At 40.4% G+C, this 16,969-nt stretch overlaps 2 protein-coding genes and 1 long non-coding RNA gene across 6 annotated transcripts in view; 1 reads left to right on the top strand and 2 right to left on the bottom strand.

The window, feature by feature from the left end:
* Window positions 1-692, bottom strand: part of LOC107077143 (uncharacterized) — a 54,250-nt gene extending 53,558 nt beyond the window's left edge. The window contains exon 1 of the long non-coding RNA XR_001478249.1: window positions 606-692. This is a non-coding gene — a long non-coding RNA (uncharacterized lncRNA). The remainder of the gene's footprint in view (window positions 1-605) is intronic.
* Window positions 692-6,097, top strand: LOC102691277 (GTPase IMAP family member GIMD1). Its single transcript, XM_006630015.3, has 2 exons — window positions 692-1,081; window positions 5,103-6,097. Exons 1-2 carry the CDS (start codon window positions 692-694, stop codon window positions 5,457-5,459), a joined length of 747 nt encoding a protein of 248 aa, XP_006630078.3. The 3' UTR covers window positions 5,460-6,097.
* Window positions 6,098-7,331: 1,234 nt separating this feature from the next.
* The window catches only part of aimp1a (aminoacyl tRNA synthetase complex interacting multifunctional protein 1a), a 30,004-nt gene continuing 20,366 nt past the window's right edge, over window positions 7,332-16,969 (bottom strand). For all 4 annotated transcript variants that reach the window (XM_015345961.2, XM_069191463.1, XM_006629903.3 and 1 more), the window contains exons 6-7: window positions 9,682-9,850; window positions 7,332-7,611 (exon numbers count right to left, since the gene is read on the bottom strand). In XM_015345961.2, coding sequence (XP_015201447.2) covers window positions 7,445-7,611; window positions 9,682-9,850 — 336 coding nt within the window. In that variant the 3' untranslated portion in view covers window positions 7,332-7,444. The remainder of the gene's footprint in view (window positions 7,612-9,681; window positions 9,851-16,969) is intronic.

The raw sequence follows: 16,969 nt of genomic DNA on the forward strand, positions 1-16,969 counted from the left end.
GCAGACATTCCAGATTGTGGTGAAAAGAATAATTTGTCCTGGTAAAGCAAATGTTTCTGAATGCTAAAACAAAAGGTATAATATAATTAGTTGACACAACATGGCCTTCTTGAACTGGGAAAGCCCACACAGGTGACTCAACAATGAAATACTGGAGAAGTTTCTACCTTTGGACTTTCTCCATGAAGGGTAAGAACCATAAACAAGTGGAGCTGCTGTACTGACACTTACAGGCCACTGTCACTCCGCAGATAATTTAGTCAAACTGTAACTAAAACAAACAGTGGGGAACTATCTCTCTCAGGCACTGAACAAACAATGTTTCAAAGTCAGATAAATACTTCCCTATTTTCATTCAGAGAAGGTAAGCACTGGTTCATTATTCTCATGTGTCAAGCCTCTCGGACTGTAAATGTTCTTTATAACCTTTCTATTTTGATATAACTTGTATACTTGGATAATGTTGGAGATCAAAGCTTGAAAAAGGAAATAATGTATATATACATAAATACGGGAAAGACTGGATGTACTGATGTACTTAAAACAGAGGGGTTTTTACTTGTGTAATTAAGTTTATGTACAAATGAAGCAAGAATGATACTCACGTCAATGTATATTTCTGTATTTTGGATCAATAGGCATACTGCATGTATAACAGTGCAAGATTAGTGGTCAATTCTCAGATGTCTTGATGAAGATGGCGGATTTAGATGCGCTGACCCTCACAGTCCTCCTGCTGGGGAGACCTCAATGTGGGAAGAGTGCGACAGGAAACACACTCCTGGGGAGCCACGAGTTTGAGAGCCGGCTCTCCTTGGGCCCCGTGACCCAGGGCTGCCAGCTGTGTTGCAGGACCTTCCACAGCTTCATGCGGCGCCAGGGCAGAGAGACGGCCTTGCGCCTCAGGGTGCTGGATACCCCAGCCTACCCCAACAGTCTCCTGAGCCGGCAGGAAGTGAAACAAGCTGTCCGGGACGCTCTCCGGCTGAAACTGCGTGACGGAGTACATGTGTTGCTGCTTGTGGTCAGGGCCGACGTCCCACTGTGCGAGGAGGACTGTCAGTTTCTCCAGTTGGCTGAGGTAAGGAGAGCCTCCTCCCAACAACATGACATGGCATGAATTGGATTACTACACGTTGCTACTACCACTTACAGAGCAAGGGTTAAAGATCCAGCGTGGATCGAAGCTTTTTCACAATTCAGTAGAAACCACAGGAGAAGGGCTTGCAGAAACCTCTTGTTCGTATACCTAGGTCCATATCTATGGAGAAATTGATTGAGATTGCTGGGCAAGATTCTCAAACGGATCATGCTCAAGAATATTTCACAAGTAAATCAATTAAATATCTTCCTTTATTGATTAGCTCTGTCCGGTTCCTTCAATACAGTTCTTGTACAAAAGCTGGCAAGGTTATTCTGAAGGACAGTCAAAAATGCCATCTGGAAAAAAGCTCCTGGTTATGCAACTTGCAAACAACCCACTTTAATATTGTCTTAATACTACTTGATTACTTCCAGGTTTAAAAAAAATGTAAACCATTTTTCTATGTATGCTACAAAAAGTACTGCAAATGAGTCCACCGTTTAAGGAATCTAAGATTTATTTTGCCAACAGTCAGCAATTTGTGTTTACCTGAGGTTTAATGCACAGGATAGTGGCTTTTCCATTAAGACAGCAATATTACATTACCATCCCAGTCCTATAGGCTGGTTGTAATTGCCTAAGCTGTAAGCTTCTAAGCTGCATTGGTATTAATTACATATAACATATATCTACATTTTCTTTTGTGAGAGCTCTGAATAACATAACGTAAGACATCATGTTGTTGTCTCAGCAGTTTAAGTAATGTGCCTGTTTTTTAATTTGCATTCACTTCATCATGACAGGTTTTTAAATGTCTAACATTAAGACGTAAGTGCTATTGTTACGACCTTAAAAATATGTCTAGGGTTTGACCAAAAGCCCTAACATAAAAAGAACACCTGAGAGATCGGATTCTCCTGGGAAAACAAACTAACTGTATAGTAGCTCTCGGGTTCACGTGGGTATACGCCCTCGCCACTGCTGCCTCAGGTCGGCCACCCACCACTGGGGACTCGAACCCGGGCCTCCGGCGTCACTCAACAGGGACCCAGCCAGTTGAGCTAAAGGGAAATCTCCTGTTCGCCCGACGGCTGTGGTCCCTGCTATTCACAGGGAAGGGTGGTGACGTCACCGCGCTGGTAAGCCGGCTCGAACAACCTGCAATGTTGGTCGTATGCGTTACACTCTCCCCTGCTTAATCCGCCGTCCTCGGCGAAGGGCTATCCCATCCCGCTCCTGACAACGAAGTAGCGCTCCCGGGTTCACGTGGAGCGCCCTCGCCGCTGCCACCACAGGTCGGCCCCCCACCGCTGGGGACTCTAACCCGGACCTCCGGCATCACTCAACAGGCACCCAGCCAGTTGAGCTAAAGGGAAGTCTCCCGTCAGCTCGACGGCTGTGGTCCCTGCTATTCACAGGGAAGGGCGGGAAGGACCGGCTCGAACAACCTGCAAAGGCGGCCGTATGTGCTACAGTATTATCATCCCGAATCCAGGGAACCAGAAGAAAACCAGAAAACAAAAAGAAACACACAGCACGTCTTACCCCATCCCAAAAACCACACACCGCTCAACCATCTCTGTTCCCCATATCCGATCTCTCAGGCCCCCCTGTTTGTAGTCTCAGCTTCCCCTTTTAAATGCTCCCACCTCATCTACTTAATTAATTGGCAACACCTGGGAAAAGAGGAGAAAGCATTTAGAAAAAAACATAACACTCCAACAAAGGACCGCAACACTATGTAGACATTTTCCAGATAAAAGGCTTTTAATACTGGCTTTTGGTCCTTAGAAGAGCTGTCTGTCTGGCTTGGACCTTTTGCCAAAGCTTGATGAAATGGACATAATGGACGTGACAGTTATTGGACTGAAAGATCTGAAAACTATAAAGAAAATTTAGAGACTGCGTTTAAAAAAAAAAATAGAAAACACTATTTTTGAGCCCCAGCCCCTTTATATACATACTCACTTAAGGATTTATGTTGCTGAGTATACTGTTAGCTCCCCTATATTTTTACCACAGTAAATCTGCAGAGTAATTTTGTACCTTTTCCACATTTTTACCATGCTTTGTCTTGGCTCCCATCAGTTGGCATCATGCTTTGGGACATCTCTGCGTTTTACCACAGTTTTACCATTATTTTGAATGAAGAAAGAGGTACTATTTGAACTGTGTGGACTGAACATGCTACCATATGACCTTGTAGTGTATCAGAGGCTTGGGAAGGAAGAAAGTTCATCTCAGCAGAAAATATGGTGGCTACTTTACTAATGTGCATGTTTATCAGACTGGGATGGTGTACTTCTTTCTGAACTTACTACTGTATATCAATGTGTGAGGTCTGTGAGAATATATTGCAAGGACGTTTGAAGAAAAAGTGACCTGCTCTCTGCTTGTAAGTAAAATTCTTCAGAAGAAAAAACTGTTCGCCAGAAATGACATGTTTATGACAAAGTATTAAACCTATAATTTTAGAAACCCATAACTTCAAGATAACAGCTAATTGCAACCATCTTTCAAGGCTGGGGGTCAGATGAGATAAACATAATTCATACTGCCTCTGGTCTGGTCACTTGCATAGTCTAGCTAGTATATTCTAATACATGTTTATATATATATTCAATAAAATACTGAATACAAGTCAAACATCGTATTTAAAGAAACAATAATTTTCTGTGTTTAATTTAAAAATGTAACCCTTGGAAATGCACAATCAATTGCAATGCCTCAGAAACTTCCTATCAACATATGTTGCCACTTTTGACTTAAACTAATTTAATAACTCTACAGAAAAACATTTTCAAAAGATTTCAGAAAGCAAGCCCCAAACTGAGCAGATTTTATGATGCCTATCATTAAATATGTTTTAAACTCTCACAAAACCACTTTTTTCCATTTTCTGTCTCTGAACATCAAATGACATTGAAAGGTTCAGGTATGCAGAAATTGTTCAAATTCTTAGATTGTTAATGAAAACCTTGTACATCTCACATTTGGAGTAACAATAAAACAGAAAGGTGTTTACTATCTGGGAGAAGATAATAAGAAACAGATTCCACAGTCCTTTGTCAGATTTTAGTGACATAGTTATCCATATTCTGGCTAGTCTTCACTAACTTCACTCTTTCCAAAAAACCTCACCTGGAAAATATATTTTAAGCACTTTTCACTTTTCTCCAGAACTCGGAGAGCTCTAGATGTGTAAGCTTTATGGGATATGTTGGTATTTCTACATGTATCTGATTGCGTTTTGTAACATTGCAATTTGGCTTATGTCCAGGGTAGCTGGTATTTAACAGATATTCAAGCAATTTGAAAGATCTGAAATCTCCCTGTAATTACTGGAGAATTTAACCCCAAAGAGGGACAGCTATTTCAACTGTCATAGTTTACTGCACATCCATGATCCCAACATTTCCTGGTCTTATTTATAACATTTTGGACATATGTTGTTAAATAGAACAAAATAGCAGTCTAATAAGGCCTACCTTTGGGCACACTGACAAATCTAGATTTAAATGCCTCCAATGTCATTTTTCCCAAGATGCACTGAAGATTCTAACTTGGATCACCTGTATCTGGAGATTTAAGATATTACATTCTTGTGTGCTTTTTCAAATTTGGGATTTTTGTATGTGATGATTTATGAACATGAATCTACAACTGAATCTGGAGATCAGAGATGCAGATGTAATATTTTCATTTTACATGTTTTTAAATCACCAAAACTTTACTTGTGATTTTCATATAGCACACAAGTGGCATTGATCCTTGAATTGCAAGGGATATCATTTCTTTAGTACTTTGATATTTAAAATTTCTTGGAACTGTGTCTGACTTTAAAGGCCAGATGTAGCATACAATGTGTCAATCTGTCTAAATGAGATGTAGAGACCTGGTTCAGTGTGAACCAGGTAATAGGAGAGCAGGTTCCTGCTTGGAGGTGGCTGTTAGAATCGGGGGAAAAAACAAAACGAATCAAATTCGTGTTGCAGCTAAGCCTCTGTTGTTATTGTAGGATCTTTTCGGATCAGATTGGAAGAATCATGGTTTATTACTCATCACCCACCGGGATGCGCTGCAGAAAGCTGGAGTCCAAGAGGAGGAGCACTTACAACAGGCTTCTGGTACCCTAAGGACTCTGCTGGACTCCGTGGAGAGCAGGCATCACTTTGTGGACAACTCTATGGGCTGGCTCCAGGAAGAAAGAAGACCGATTTTGGAGAAACTGGCCAAACTCTCAGGGCAAAACAAACACAGAGAACTCCCTTTTAAGTTTTTAGTTTCCCTAAACCCTGACACAGCGATTGCTTGCGGTCAGAATCAAGAATTCGTGGTGCCAGAAAAAGGTACATTAACAACCAGTCCTTACTGAAAGTGAGAAATGAATAATGAGGTGTGGGATTTGAGTCTTGATGTATCCAAGTATAACAAAACTAGTTAAGTTAACACGCCATTCAAAGGGAAAGGCAACTTGCAATAAATCAGTCAGGTATGCCCATCTTAAATTGGTAAACATCATTCCAACCTCTTTATCAAAGCCAACCTTAAATTAAAAATGACACCCTAGAAGGACTTTTTCCTATCACTACTCATCACCATAAATGGAACGCTGTGAGCACCACTTTCAAGCAATGAAACCTTGCGGTCTAAAGAATCCACATTTAAAGATATCTCCTTCTGTATATTGCTAAACGCGTGATCCGATTGTGTTTTTTAAGTCAATTTAGTTTCAAGCTATCCTGACATCACAGAACATTTCTCCACATATCTGATATTCACTTTCCTTCTGAGTATGCGGGTTGGGGGAGTAATCCAGCCCAAGTATCCAGGCATGTTTCTCATTAGACTGAAATTTACTTCCAACTGTTCCCTGTCAATAAATGTGGTATGCTGGTTTGGCTTGGAAAAGTACTTAAACTCAACATACGAATGTTAACTCAATTCTTGATACAAACCTAGGTGTTGTCCTTGGCTTACAAATAAACCTGGCTGAATATTCATATTTTAAAATGCTGTGGTGATTTTTTTTGTATTGATCAATTTCATTTTGACATGAAAAATGTTTAGGTAAAATTCGAATTTTCCATATTATTAGTATTAATATTTTAGAAAGTTACTTAAAAAGCAACACTTCCCATTTCAAATTAGAACAAACAGGAGTGTATGGGTTAGATCATACTAAGTGTATATCAATACAAGGTGCATTACATTGCACACAAGATTTCTAAAAGTATAAATACTGAAGGAAGAACACAGCAGGATTTGGCAGCATTTTAAATCCACTCTGTAAGAGCTCTTAACCATGTTGCAGACTTTCTGCAGTTACGTCATTACTACTGATGCAATTAAACATTTAAAGATGAACACATTAATTCCTAGGGTGAAATTAAACCAAAGGGCCAAAGCGAATTATAAAGTAGCTGGGAAAGTAATTTTAAACTCAAGTTCAAGAGGTTGCTTAGGAGCAAAACAAACTTAAGCAAGTGAAAAATAATGTAGCCAGAAATTAATAAGGTGCAAGCAGGATATGGCCTCCTCCCGGCCCAGAGTCTTTTGCTCTAGACAATCTGATTTGATAAAATGCTTCCCAGAGCAACAGAGCAAGAGGATTACAATTTCTCTTATACGGTTGAACCTTTTCACTGGTAACTTTATGAGCACAGCATTACAGTCAAGACGCACTCAAAAAATTATATGAACAAAGGGGAAAATTATGGCTCTGACTTTAATTTACAAAAACGCCTCCTCAAACCAGGTTTCAAAGAAGGAAATACATCTCAAATCTCTCTATTACAGCTACCATACAGGATTTTCCCAAAGACATACCAGATTTGTTTAGAAAACAACTGGAATTCATCGAGAACCTTGAACAGCTGTCAAACATAACCATAGGAAATCCCATCTCATGGGGTCGTTCGCAGATGTGCAAGTATTGTATTTACATTTCTTTCTGCTCATCAAAGCAGCACAACAAAATGTCAAGAATAATTTTTAATAATTACGTATTTCTTTGGCTGCTGCTTTCATCCCTAGTGACTTACATTTGTCTTCCATTTACACAGCCGGGTATTTTACTTGATCTTTGTGAGTGAATGACCTTGCTTAAGGGCACATCAGCCGTGCATATCTAGGACTTGAACCCACACCCTTCTAGTACAGAGCCCTAACCACAACCCCACACTGTCACCTGTTGCAGGTTTAGATTAAAACGGTTCGATTAAGAAATGAAAACCATCACTGATGATCCGTTTCAAAGCCTTTATTGTGCTACATTCGTCCATCACTGACCAGACTGCACTCCTTCTACATGACCGTCAGTGTTTTTCTCTTTTCAAGTCGGGACCCGAGCTCCAGGCTTTATTTGATCCCACTGTTGCTCATGGTCTGAGCTTTGCAGACTCCTTTGCCTTTGACTTCAAAAGGAGCTCCCTTGTACACCGCCACACACTGACCATCGGTGCGCAAGTCCGGCTGAACCTGCTCCCACACTTTCTTCTTGGGGTTCAGCTCCTTGTCGGGCTCGCCTTTAAAAAAGAAATGCAGAACAATCACTTCTCTGAAAGATGAGGATAATTAATACACGCATATATTTAGGCAACACCACGTTTCAGTGTTGAATGCCATTCTCATCAGGACCAGAACAGGCATTTCGGTGTCTTCACAAGAGGTAAAGGAGCCCTTAGATTCATATTTCGTCGATCATCATCCTAACCCATCTCACTGAGTTTGGCAATCTTTAGTTGATCCATGCCAGTTTTTCCAGCAATCTTATTTTTGGGACATCCTGAAAAATACTGTGCCATGACTGGGCTGTAGTCCAGCTTGGAAGACCAGGTTTAGTAACGTGACATGTGTTGGTACCTTCAAGTAAGGCAGAGTTTGGTACCACAGCAAAAAAAATGTCATGCTTTCATATCTCTCTCAGGTTATTTTTACTTCAAAGTATTTGTATTTTGCATCAACTTCCTCGCTCCAGATCTGTAGAATTAGAAAAAGTCAACTGAATACAAAAAGTCCCGAGTCTCTCCTGAGCCTTGCTGTAAACATCCTGTTGAGAGAATACACAGTCATAACCGAGTTTTATGATCAAGCAGTTCAAAGAACAGCTGGAAATGAGACAGTTTTTCCATGCTTCCGTGGCCAATCTGAAAATGGCTTCAATGGAGCAGAAGTTGTAAAATTGTTTTGGCTAGAGATCCCTTTGAAAACAAACATCTTCTGGTAGGGCTCGCAAAATCAGCGAAGGAAAAACGTACTGTAGATGCTTTTTAAAAACAAGAAGGGACTTCAACCTCTGATGTCATCAGAAATCCCATGTTTTGGGAAAGCTAGGAACAATGAACAAAGCTTTATATTTTCACACTGACACTGTCCTCCAAACTCCACTCCTAAGCCAATCATATTACAAAGTTAGCTACAGGGTTTGTCAAATTGCTTGGGTTCCTGGGAGGATCAACAAGTGCACGTTTCTTGGCCAGAGCACACCTCGAGCCATACAATCTAGATATTGCAGCTTTAACAGCCCACTGGGATTTCCTAAGCAGCACTGCACAAATGTCCAAATGCAACAACGGGTGGGCGGGCTTTTCTTAGTCAGAGAACACAGGGCTTCACATCACAGAAATAACAAAGCACATAAAATATCCGCATTGTAAAATGCATCACCCTCTTCTCAGAGCTGGAAACTGAAAATCAACCATATACAAAAAATAAGCGCAGGCCCAAGGTCCATTCTAGCCCACGTTATGGTTTCAATTAACTCATGACAACTCAACTGTAATTGTTTAAATCATGAAAATATGTGTAGGAAACCTTACATGAAAAACTGCATGGATATATATGTGTTTTTAAGATCAAAGTATAATATTCCAAGACCTTGCTACCTTGCCCTCATTTGTGCTTTGGTTTCTATTCCAGCCCTCTGTCAAGGAATTTTCCACAATCTGAAAGCCGCAATATATTATGCAAGTACATTTGTAAGACTTCAGAGTGTGATCTGGGCCTCAGAGACTAATCAATTTCAGCTTTAGTACTCTAAGATTTTTCTGAAGGAATGTCCGTCAGCCTGTTTGTGCAAAGGAACACGCGTATGAAGAGGGTGCTACTTCAGCGACAGATTGTAAACACAAAACAGAATTTGTGTATGAACACTCCATGTGCTAAATTATGTTCTTGGTTAGTCTACGCTTGACAAAATCTCTACTTAAAATGTCCCAGCAAATCATGCTTTCAGGGGGTCCATCACACAAGTTACATGCTAGTAAAGGGCAGGGATCTCTGAAATCATCCACAGTGCAGAGTGCGATCACCTTGCATGGGGCAAATATTTGCAATATACCAATTCCGTTTATAGCCAATGTTACGTACAGGACAGAACTAACAAGTTTTCCTAGTAGAATCAGGAGTTTATTCACATCCAACGCCATGACATCCAAAAAAAGTGCAGAGGAAAGCTAAATACTCGTAATCCTTATTTTTGAGCAAGGTGGATTTTTGGAAGAACTGAGAAGAAAAGGTGGGGCAAATACGGACATTGTGCTTGAATACGATTAAGGATCACACGATATAAAGTGTCAAATGAAAAGGGTACAAACCGGGGAAGCTATCAAAGGTGATTCTGTCCCCTGGAGCAGCTCCACTGGGTGGGTCAAGGATTTCCACTTTGTCTGGTGAGCTAGCACACATCACCATGGCTTGGGACAAAACCCCTCTCATCTTCGCCGGCTTCAGATTGCACAGGAGGACAGCCATTCGGTTTTGCATCTATCAGAAAGGTAAAAAAAAAAAAGTTGTTTATATTTAGCCCTCTCCAACAAAAGTATTGCTGAACGTATATGGAGGGAACAATCAACATTCCATAAGGCAATATAAACCGAAATTAATTAAAAAAACACATAAGGTCAAAGACATAAAAGATAAGTTCAATAATACTAGCTCAAACATCAAGGAATGGATAGACATCGCTCTTTTTTAACGCCCTTCAAAACTCTCCTATTACCATGGGAAACTTGCCCAGCACAACAGCTGGACAGCCACATCCATAAGAATGTCTGTAGGAGTAGTGGGAGAGCTTAGGCAGAACACATGCTTACTAGCAATGAGCGCTTGCGGACCGCCTGATTGTAAAACTATTAAACTGTTGATAAACTCTTGGGTGGCATCTCAAAAAAAGGGAAAATGCTGAACATTTGTAACTGCTGTCGTCTGGTGAAATCATAAGTACAGTTCTAGTTTTCACAACAACTATTATTGTCCAAACATGCTTATCAAAGACAGATGACCCAGAAAAGTTATTTCCAACTATGTGCTACAAAGCAGTGCTTCTCTGGCCAATTTTATTTTTTGTACTGCTGGTATGAAAAGATGTTTTCACAGCCATCACTCCCCCCGCCCCCCTAAAGAAAATGTCTGATTTTGTAAATATGATTTGTAAAGGCTTTAACTTTCTGATGTATGCTGGGTTTTATTTATAGGAAAGGTTACAAATGAGAAGGTCATTTGGCCCATCTAGCACTCTTTATTGATAGTAACTGGCTAGTACTGGGGAGCTTGTTCTACATTCCCACAACCTTTTGCAGAAGAAAAACTTTTGTCTCCTGATCTCAGTTCTAAGTACACAGCCCTGCAAGCTTTCACTTCTACTCTCTGGTTTGTGCTAGAGTGCTGGTTCTGAAGAAATCTAACAGGCTGACGTTGTCGAACATGTCACCACAGACATCTCAGTCTTTTTCACTAATTATTTCTTTTAGCTCCTATTTCCACCATCTAAAGCTCATTTTGTCCTGCACTGGACTCTTATCTACAGTAAATGTTATCTGCTTGGTGTCAGTCCAGTCTTGAATTTTGTCTGACTTTCCTTTTTAGCTTTCACCTTATTGCCTCATATTTAGTAAATATGTTAGTAAATTTACTAACATTAGTAAAACTTGATTTACTAACATTTACTAACAAGTCCCAACCAGATTCCCTACTCCACCAGTTACACTAAACAATCTGAATGACATTAGACATTTAAACTATACAGTGCAAATTAAAACTGAAATGCCAGTTTTCAACTTAAAAGGGTAAGACAAGTCATTGGCTTGTGTTTTATGTGCCAAGGGGAAAAAAAATGTCTGTTTCATAATCTCTTCAATTGAAATCTATATTTAGTAATAAGAATGCACTCAAACAATGGACTAGACACAGACTACTTAGAACTCTCAAAAGTTAAAAATCAAAATTGGGACAAAACTCTCCATTAGTTGTTTAGACATTTTTGTTTAACCCCTCACAAAACTGCATCAGTTCAAGAAACGGCAAAAGGTTTCTTAACTTCAGGCACCAGATATATGCTCCAAAACATGAAACCCAGATTTGAGAACTGTATTGGGTCCTTCCATCGGTAAAGAATAAAACGGGCATAAAATTGTGTAACCATGCCTTAAATGGATAATTATAGAGTGTGAAATACATGAAAAGACAATAAAAGCACCTATAAAACCATGGATACCAAAAATATCTACAAAGAAGTAAGATTATGTGGCATTACGCAGGGGCGTGTCCAGTGTGGAGGCGGAGCCCTGGTAGAAGGGCGGAGCCTCGCCTTTGGAGTCCCAGCTGTCCCGGCTTCTAGACGAAGGGCCACAGCTGGGCAGGTCCTATAAAGGCACACTGGACACCCCCTGACGGGACGAGCAGGGCCACCCCCGGAAGGGGGGAGCTTACACCCGTGTAAGGTTTTTTCTTCTTTTTGCCTGTCCCATCACACACTTTCACCGGGGCAGGCACGCGCACAGTTTTTTTTTTTTTACACGCTAAGTTCTTGTTTTGTTCTCGCCTTGCGCGCCTGGATCAACCCGACTGGACGCCACTAAATAGGGTGAGACAAGTCTGGTTGCCACTGTGCTGGCGGTTCTTTTTTTCCCAGGCCGGACCCTGTTAAATAGTGTAAGCCCAGCCTGGAGCTCATGAGGCACAGCGGTACACTTTCTTTTTGCCTTTTTGTTTATTTTTCCCCACTCTTTTTGTATTATTTTTGGTCCCTGCTAACCTCACACCAGTGCTTCTGTTCCCTCGCTCGGGGCGTTGACTTTTAACCGGTGCTCACCGTGGTTCCTCCCACTCCGCAGTGTCACAATTATCCGTCTATAAAGAGGCGTATAAATGTTTCTTGCATCATTATCATAATACTGCTCCAGCACACATTAACACCATAGGCAGCTGTATGGTACAGCTTCGCTTGCTCTGTAATCCCTTCAGCAATAACATAAACCAGATAAAACAGCTTATTCTGAGGTGCTGTGTGACTGGCGTTTAGACAAGTGTATGAAAAGGCATGAAATGCTCCTGCTGGAGGGGTAGATTCATGGGTGGTCTGTGGGATGTTAAAAGTAGGAAGAACTTTTGACATGATCTGGGCAAAGTCCAAGCTGTGTTACATCCTTCACATCCTTCATCCTTGTAAATTCATTTTCCACACGCACCATTTAACATTTGGATTTCAAAATCCTTCGGGACCAGTGACTACATGCAATGGTATCTCTACTGATCAGCTGACGTCGTGTTGGTAACACAATATTTCCAACCTTCATAAACAACTCCAGTGGTTTACCAGAGAAGATTTTCTGGTTCTGCTGTGGAACCCGATACTGGTGAAAACGCTGGGTTCATTTCAGGCCGACGGGGTTCTTTGGCAAGTAAGAACTGTCAATTTTGGCCTTGCAAAGCCTCTGGTGCAAAGTTCTGCTCTGCTTTTGTAAAACCTCTCAGGCAGATCTGGATGTCCCCGCACTAGTAACAGTATATTCTAAATCCCAAATGCTTGACTGTATGATATTCTGTAAATGCTGAGAAGTAGCTCAATTGCCCTTAAATTAAAGTACATTAATAAGGGTTTGATAGATCTGCTATTAACGACCAATCTACCATCAACAGGTTTTGTGGAATGATAAATTATCCACATTTTCGTCACTAATGTGCAACTATTAGCTCTGACAATAACTTAACAGGCACTACTGGTGCTATGAAACTACTGATGGCTTGCTAAAATTCTTCAGAAAATCACATAGAGCAAACTGACCATTTTTCAGAATATTTCTTAAACCTTTATTAACACAAATCTAACATTGCTCTTTAGCTCACGAAATTTTGTTCTTGATATTTTTTAACAATAAAACTCGCGGTGGCACTGTGGCTAAGGATCTGCGACTGTGGCTGGAAGGTTGCCGGTTAAAATCCCGCAGCCAGCAGGGCAATCCTACTCTATTGGGCCCCTGAGCAAGGCCCTTAACCCCAACTGCTCCAGGAGCGCTGTACAATGGCTGACCCTATGCTCTGACCCCAAGTTTATCGCCTTGTCTGTGTATCTCTTGGAAATCAAGTTGGGGTATGCAGAAAGATGAATTCCTAATGCAAGAAACTGTATATGGCTAATAAAGTGATCTTATTGTATCTATACTTTATATGCAAGACAAGGATACATGAGATAGATAGAAGTAAAAATGATAGAAGTAAAAATGCGTCGATCATTCTATCACAAAAATCATATTCCCATTGCCTGGAAATAAGTATTTAAGTATTAAAAACAAGTTTACCAAGTAAATAAAATCTGAGCATCAATTCCTTTGCTTTAATGGGAGAAGCCTGTGGATTGCAGATAGTTTGTAAATTAATTAGAAAAAAATACTGCTTTTGTAACAGCTACACATTTGCAGAAGCCAATGATGTTGTGCATTATTAGTATGTCTCTACATAAATTAAAAAATATTTTAATTTACCATTATGAGGTTTACGGAAAAAGGCTGAAAATGCCAACAGTGAGATTGCCACCATATGTGTCAAGCATAATTTGTCAAAAAAAATAACCAGGCATTCTAATCCATAAACAAAAGAGATTAACTGTTCTTATAGTAGTATAAACCCTTTATTTGGCATAAAATGTACTATATTTTAATATTTTTACTGGTAATTGCTGGTAAACAGCAATTTCTGGGCTAAACTACACCTCCAAAATCCTGGAAGTTTTAGCTTTAGCTTATATTTTGTTAGAAGACTCGGCAATGCAGTGCATCTGCTGTCTTTTTCTTAATGCAACAGGTCACATCTGCTGACTTAAGGACTAAGTGGGGGTCTAGCTAAGCATGAATGCTGTAATTATGCCAAATCATCTACGGTTTTTAAATCCAACACACTTAACATTAAACCTCACGCATGGGAAATGAGGCCTGAAAACACTTATTTTCGGCACAAAGGGAACCTGAGCTTGTCAAGACAGAGCTATATTTTATGAACAGGCAAGCATTGTTCGTAGCTTCATACATCTCAGGCGCAATAAAACGGCTTCGGGGGGCGAGGTGGGCTACGAGCCCCCCGCGCAGCACACTCTCCCCTGCCATTTCCCTTCGCTCACTGGAAAGGGAGTGCTGGCTCTCTGGCAGGCCGCCATGCCACGTTGACTCTCCGAGATACTGCATGGCCTCCAATAAAGGAAAAAGAAAATAAATAGAGAAATCAAAGCAGCGGTTGCTGCCCTGGTTCCTGTGCCCTCGGGCCGCAGTCTCGCCGCAGGACCGTTATGAAAGGGAAAGGCCAGACAGCCCTCCGTGCGGCAGACCGAATATTGTCATTACGGGGAGCGGAACCCATGATTCTCCCGTTCGTCCTCCCATCCGAGAGGCAAAAAAACACGCGCGGTTTCCTTTCCGTGCTGCGGGGGGTCACTGCAGGCCCCAATTTCGCAAACCGCCGCTGGCCAGCGGCGCTATAAATAAGCCAGCGGGCACGGAGCGATTCGGTGCAAACGTTCCAGGCTGCCGCCGCAGCGACGTGAAAATTAAACAGTTGAAATTATTTTTTGTTCCCTGGCCTTTTCTTTTTCCGTTTTTTTTTTGTTGTTCCTTTTGTGGGATTTTGAAAAGGAACCCGAATTGTATTTTCAGCTAAAAAGAAAAAAATCCCCACATTTCTTTTTCAAAGAATCCCAAATGTTTTCTTCAGATTTTAGTTCCATATTTTTAAAACTAACAGAAAATGTGCCAGGATACAACAGCCACTCTCTTTTCTGTCAATCACCATTTTCAAAGTTAACTGCATATACAGTGGTTATATTCTGAATCCCTATCTTATTTTTTATCCAAACAGGTGTACTTGAAAAAAGAACAGAAAGAACAAGCACATTTTAATTTGGTAAAGTTTAGTGTTCCTTTTCCTAGGACATGTTTTGAGCAGTCAAATCTGAAACCTATTAAAAAAACTATAAAAACCAAAGAGCTTCTTGATTGATTAATTCAAAGAATAAAAGAAGAGCACACAAGTAATGATGATATACTTTTTTGGGGAGAAAAGAACAGCAGCAGAATTTGTTTGGTCGTAAAATTATTTCCTTTCATGTTTATGCTTTCTTTGAGTCTATACCATGGCGTATCAAACACTGGAACAAAAACATGATTGTGTACAACATGGTGCTACATTATTTGACTGGAGATATGAGTCACTTTTAATTATGTCGGGGGAACAAATATACTATGTTTTGGATGTCTCGCTTCTTTTGTTTCTGAGTTACATGATCACTGTGGCCTGGGAATTTTGTACCAATTATCAACACAGCTTCAGCTTTGTCTATAATTACACGTCTCACTTCAACATTAGTGCTATTCTGTCATATCATCACCACTATTTTCTGTATGCACAATTTTCATAAAGGATCAACATCCTACAACTCCAATTCAAAGCCTTCTTTCATAAAGAACTACACAATAGTTTCTATAATAAACCATCATTAAATACATTGTTTTTCCAAGTGAAACTCAGCACCTACTGAACATATTTTTTTGCTGTCGAACAAGGTAAATATTTGGTTTTGGTCACAAGTGCCTAACCACGCTGGTGTTTTATCAGTCATTCATTGTGTAGATGCTGATTTAAATGTGGGTCCTTTACATCCTTTGAGTGCATGGTTTCAAATTTTAAGGGATCTCAAACCAAGTCAGTTAGAGGGTCTGATTGACCTCCTTTCATTTGTAACCAGTTTTATGTCGAGTTCAACCTCTGCTGGTAAATTTGGCCTTCATGCTGCAAGAACAAAGTCTCGAGAAGGCCAATAGACACAACCAGCTGTTGTGGTTGCTGCTGCAGCCTATAGATCTGAAGGCATTTGTTAAAAGACTCTATCCACAATTGCCCGAAAACTGCCAAGTTTCCAAGTTTGAACTATCAACACGCCTTAGTCTAACTACTTTAAATATTCTACTTTCTTCCAATTTCTATATACGTTTATTCTCCTGATTGGTAGGCTACTGCTGATTTCTTAGGTAAATTGAGCCGCTTGGTTGTACTCACCATGTCAGCTAAAGATAACTAGGTCTATGAATGGCACTGGTTATGGTTATTTCTTGTGCCGTGGACCATTCTAGCCTACAGTCATTGGAAATGGCCATCTTAATAGACCAGACCCACTGACAATTTACCTTAAACTAACTAAAATTTGTTATCTAACCTCATCAATGAGGCCTTGAAGTGAAATTTTCTACTTCATTGATCTACTATCAGCCCCATTCTCAAAAACTCATCAAGCCATTAAAGCCAGTGGCTTTTGATATTGACAACTGTGACATTTTACTACATTTGTTTTACGTTAGCCTTTTTGGCTAATAGCAAACCATTTGAAAATGGAGTCTATTTCTGTCATGTCTACTTTCTTGTCCTAGGCCACACTTGTTTGTGTGGGGTACTGGGATATATGTACAATTCCCATTTCAGAGATGGAATTATACAGATCAGTCCAAGTCACATTGGCAACCCTAATCAAGTTTCCTGCTTGCCCTTCTGCTCAGTTTTGGAGAGCAACCTGATCAAGATAGCGGAGGGCTGGTGTACTTACTTCATCATACTTCAAGGAATACA

The sequence above is a fragment of the Lepisosteus oculatus genome, chromosome 1 (assembly GCF_040954835.1).
Source record: "Lepisosteus oculatus isolate fLepOcu1 chromosome 1, fLepOcu1.hap2, whole genome shotgun sequence".
NCBI lineage: Eukaryota > Metazoa > Chordata > Actinopteri > Semionotiformes > Lepisosteidae > Lepisosteus > Lepisosteus oculatus.